The following is a 4822-nucleotide window of genomic DNA, read 5'->3' on the forward strand; positions in this document are numbered from 1 at the left end:
GAGTCGTTGAACAGACACCAGTAGCGATATGGCATTGAAGTCGGGATTCCCCTATCTTCGAGGGCGGGGAGGGCTTGACTTTCAGGTTAGATGGAAGGGAGGTCGATCGGGGCTTGTTCCTTGGGGAGGACTCCTGTCAGTTGCTCCTACGACATCGCGCCCTCCTTCTGCCACCAAAATGTTGGTGAACAAACGTATTGCTACTGATGAGTCAACGCGGTTAAGTCCATGGGCCGATGTCGGGAGCTTCTTGTGGAGTGAGTAGGCTGATGAGGTGGCCACGTCTCTCTGTCTCTAGGATGGTTGGCAATGTGTCCTCGTACACTGGATAGCGATTCTCAGGTTGAGACGCTCGCAGGTCGTGGGCGGTCGCCTTCCTGCAAAAATGGCCTTCGTCGGGTGATCCCCGACTTTGGTCCCTCCGATAAGCAAGTCAATGGAGTGTTTGTTTTATATGGATCCCCCCGTTGGCCGAGTGCCGGTCAGGGGTTTTTATACTATCGTTCGAGAATCGGTTGTGCCTCGGTTCAATGTGGCTGCTGACCCTCGTGGGATGGGACGGTCTCTCTGACGAGCTAGCATCTTGGGGGGATGTCTGAGCAGTGTCAGACGGCACCGCCCTGAGCTCTCGAGATAGTCGTGTCGTACAGTGTTTTGGTATGGAACCCGACTTGGCGTGTGTCATGGGGTTCTGACGGCTTGTAACATCGGGTTTTGACACTGGTTGGGACGTGGCGTGTGACGTCGACGGTAATTTATAAATCGGGATCAAAATATGTCTTATCATATAGTAATCCATGAAAATATTCAAAACAGAGGAGGAGGAGGAGGAGGAGGAGGAGGAGGGATGGCTTATCCGAGCAGATACAATGGAAAAACAGCATTATTTTTATATGGATCCAAGGAAAATTAGGAGGACAATTGGAAATCTAGTTTTAGTAGCCAAAGCTTGTCCATCTGCTCTTTTACTCGATGATACCTTCCAAGTGAATAACGGAAGAAGGTATCGCTTGAACTCGATATCTAGATGGAGTTGCATAAGGATAGGAATCAAGGTCGGTCGGTCGGTCGGTGCTTGAGACAAAATTTGAGGTCGAAGGACAGATGCCCGTACAGCACCCATTCGCAGACGGTGTATTTGATCGACGTGGTCGGAGGATCCAAAAAGAACACTTACTAATTGCCATGGTTTCCAACATTTTGCCATCCGAATAAAGCTCAAGTCAATCAGTCGGCGACACGCCAAACCACCATTTCCTCGGCCCGACCACCGAGTCCTTTTCCGAAACTTCGACTGCCACAACAGTAGTGTGTGAACAACTGAGAATCTCGGCTTGTGCGATCCCGTGTCTCAGCCGAGTCACCAACGGGTTATGAGAGCCAGGGAGTTCGATCGTCTGCCCTGCAGCTTGCGATCGGTAGTCGTTCCTTTCCCTGTTTGATGGCTTGACTGAGACAGATGATTCTCGACTTTCGTACCCCTCTTTGCTTCTTCTTCTTCTTATCTTGTCTATAGAAATAGAATATAATATAATGGTGGCGAATTGGTTGTGCGTGGCGTCCGCGAGGGGCACCACCATCACGTGACCCCTGTCGTCTCCTTGTGCATGCCACATACTCTGCCGAATTATTCACGTGCCGCAATGACGCGCTCGACCGCATTCGCATGATTCACTCGCTCTCCGCCGTCGATCGAGGCCATCGCACGGTCGGGCATATAATAATAATTGTGCCTCCTAGTCCATTCGCTGGGTGCGCCACGACAAAGGCGGCGGCGTGCTCATCCGAATTACCAGATTGTCCTTCGCGGACGGCTCACAGCGACGGGCCATCTATGACACGGCTTTCAAAGGCCGCGTTTTGATCCAACCGCGTGGTCGAGGTCGAGGGTAGATCTGAAATTAACGTTGAAGGGCAGATTGGACATTTTGAAGGATGAGTTCTTATCAACCTTGAATAAATAAACCCCTGATGATTTCCCGCACTGCATTCAGCTAAAACCCTCGCCTTCTGATCCGTATCTTTTGCCCTTCCGGTTTCTCCATCGTCCGCCGGTTGCGGAATTAGAGGACGGGGAAAGCGCATCTTTTGCCTTTAGTTCGAAGCGAGACGACGGAATCCATGGCTTTACCTTTTCCACCGATGATTTGCCGGTGGTAGATAGCGGCCCGGCGATGAATCCGACGAACGCCGCCGGCACCGCGGTGAGGCTGTCAGAGCATGTGGTTGTTATCAGGAAGACGATCCCGGCGAGCGAGGCCGCCGGTTGGAGGTGGCGGGACCGGAAGCGGCGGGTGGTGCGGATCCGCTTCGATGACGCGGACGCCACTGACTCTTCGTCCGGCGAGGACGCAGAGGTCGGAGGGCGGCGGAGGGTGACGCGACACGTGCACGAGGTCGGGATCGAGGTCGCGCCGGGCCGGCAGGCGGCCCCGAGGAAGCGGCAGGTCAAGGGGGCGGTGGGGGGAGAGAGGGCGAGGAGGTTCCGAGGCGTGCGGCGGCGGCCATGGGGCCGGTGGGCGGCGGAGATCCGCGACCCTGGTCGGGGAAAGCGAGTGTGGCTCGGGACCTTCGACACCGCGGAGGAGGCAGCGGCGGTTTACGACACCGCCGCGGTGCGGTTAAGGGGCCCGAAGGCGGTGACCAACTTCTCCCCGACGTACGCAGCGCGGGCCGAGACCGACGGGGACGACGGCTGGGGGAAGGGGGGCGGCGCCGACACGTGCGGCGAGTCCCGCTTCTCGCCGAGGTCGGTGCTGTGCTACCCGGAGGAGCGGTCGGCGCCGTTCGGATGCCTCTGCGGCGGCGAGTCGGACGCCTTGGAGGCGCCGCCCTTTTGCTTGGCGGAGTTCTACTCCCCGAGGCGGCAGTTATGGGAAGTGGAGTTTGGCGAGTTGGACGCGGACGAGTTCTCGTAGCGGAAGCTGTACCGATCCGGAGAACAATGGATTATAATTATAATTATAATTATATAATACGAAATTATATTAAAATGACGAATTTATCCTTCGTCACTTAAAAATGTTTGCGGCGAGGAGTTGTAGTAACAGCAAGCATCCGAGGATTGCAATGTAATGTTGAGTCGAAATAGTGGATGAGGACGAAAGCATTTTCTCGTTATTTTGGTTGGTGGATTGTAGCAAGTCCGAAGAGATTTATAATAGCTATTATTTGTGGCTTTGACTGCGGTGGCAATATTCTAATCTCACATCGTGTGCTATCACTCTACATTATGTCGTCAAAGGTGTTGGAGTGTCAAACCTTTATTTGATTTTAATTTTCGCCACCAAATATTTCACATATGTAATATACATAATATAACTATAATTTATTTCTCACATATGTAATTTATTCTGCATAACATTTTGCCCGTCATACTGCTTCGATGACTGCAGCGCAACATTCTGCAAGAGCTCGGACTGTTTCCGGACCCCATCAAAGATTCCTTGCTATCCATGCAGCAGTCATAATCATTCCTAATATCTGCTGCTGCTGATGATGATGATGAGCAGCTGATTAAGCTCCACTAATGTCTTCACCCCCGTCTCTCTCTCTCTTTCTTCAGTGGGTTTTCTCAGGTGAAATCTTCAGAGCTCGGTGATCATTGCTTCCTGCTCACGAACGGAAACGAGCATCTTCACAGGTTACTTGCGAGGAGGGGATTGGCGATGCAGTCTTTGTGCGTCGTGTGAAAACGATCCACGGACCCATTCTTATTCGTGAGGCCAGCGAGCACCGATGACAGCCCATTCGTGTACTGCACTCGCAGCGGCTAACAGTGTTCGGATCTTCTCCAAATCGAACGAAGATCGTGGCACGCGCCTTTCGATTACGACGAATAAAAAAGGTCGATCGAGGGTTGGGATTCGAGAATCGCAAGTTGGAGCGGATCTAAGGACTCCGTGCCATCGAATGCGGCAGCATCTACTGCAGAAATGATGGGCGATGCAAGTCCACATCTTGCGTGCGTTAGTGGTCTGATGTCTGCTCCACAAGTCGCGAGGACTTATTTGCCGACAAGCAAATTAAACGTGAGTAAATGGCCTGATAACAACAGGAAGTGCACGATTAATTGCGTAAGCCTCAGTACAGAACATTATTCCACAACGACATCGATCATCCTTATTATTGAATTTGATAATTTTTCAATCTGTTACCAGATAAATGACTAAGTATTATAATTGATTGTTATTTTGATCATTAGGAGTTTAAATATGCATCCCACTATATAGATCTACTCCGCCGGGAGTCGAAAGCAACGATCACCTCAGTGTTGGGTGTTCATTTCCTTGAGCCAACGAAGATAACGTAGAGAGAGAGAGAGAGAGAGTGTGTGATCCAAGACACTATCACCTCGGTGTCCAGACAGCAGACGACAGTGACGCTTCCAATTACTTGCATATGGAGACAATTGTCATCGAAGATGTGTCCCAAAAGCTTCCTCATTAGCCTATTTCTCTCTCACAAAACCGATGTATCAATCATCATACCGGTATGTTAGTTTATCCCTTCATCAACTGTTACTCCGATCCACACAAACTCTTCCTATTTTCACCACCTGGTAATGCGGTCAGACTCTTTTGACCGATCCCTCCCCTCCGAGAATTGCAGGTCAACCACGGAAGCCGTACCAAATGCGGAATGGGGATTTCATGGCAGCATCGTCTATTATAATTTGTCTCTTCACTGCACCAGCGAACGAGACCGCAAAGAATCATCTGCTAAAAGCCAATCCTGTCACGCAGTTTACCTTTGTCGATGCATATAAAAGATTCGACCATCCGAGTGCGATGTATCCAACAGTTGACAGCGTACGAGTCTT

General features: G+C 51.1%; 1 protein-coding gene across 1 annotated transcript; it reads left to right on the plus strand.

Annotated features, from left to right (window-relative positions):
- Window positions 1-1963: 1963 nt before the first annotated feature.
- LOC103981850 (ethylene-responsive transcription factor ERF069-like) lies at window positions 1964-3180 on the plus strand. Its single transcript, XM_009398602.3, has one exon. It carries the CDS (start codon window positions 2175-2177, stop codon window positions 2916-2918), a length of 744 nt encoding a protein of 247 aa, XP_009396877.2. The 5' UTR covers window positions 1964-2174; the 3' UTR covers window positions 2919-3180.
- The last annotated feature ends 1642 nt before the right edge of the window (window positions 3181-4822 follow it).

Source organism: Musa acuminata, chromosome BXJ3-4 (genome assembly GCF_036884655.1).
Source record: "Musa acuminata AAA Group cultivar baxijiao chromosome BXJ3-4, Cavendish_Baxijiao_AAA, whole genome shotgun sequence".
Lineage (NCBI taxonomy): Eukaryota > Viridiplantae > Streptophyta > Magnoliopsida > Zingiberales > Musaceae > Musa > Musa acuminata.

Excerpts from the sequence above, each read along its gene's own strand:
- LOC103981850 (XM_009398602.3), top strand. The coding sequence starts at position 2,175 with ATGAATCCGACGAACGCCGCCGGCACCGCGGTGAGGCTGTCAGAGCAT.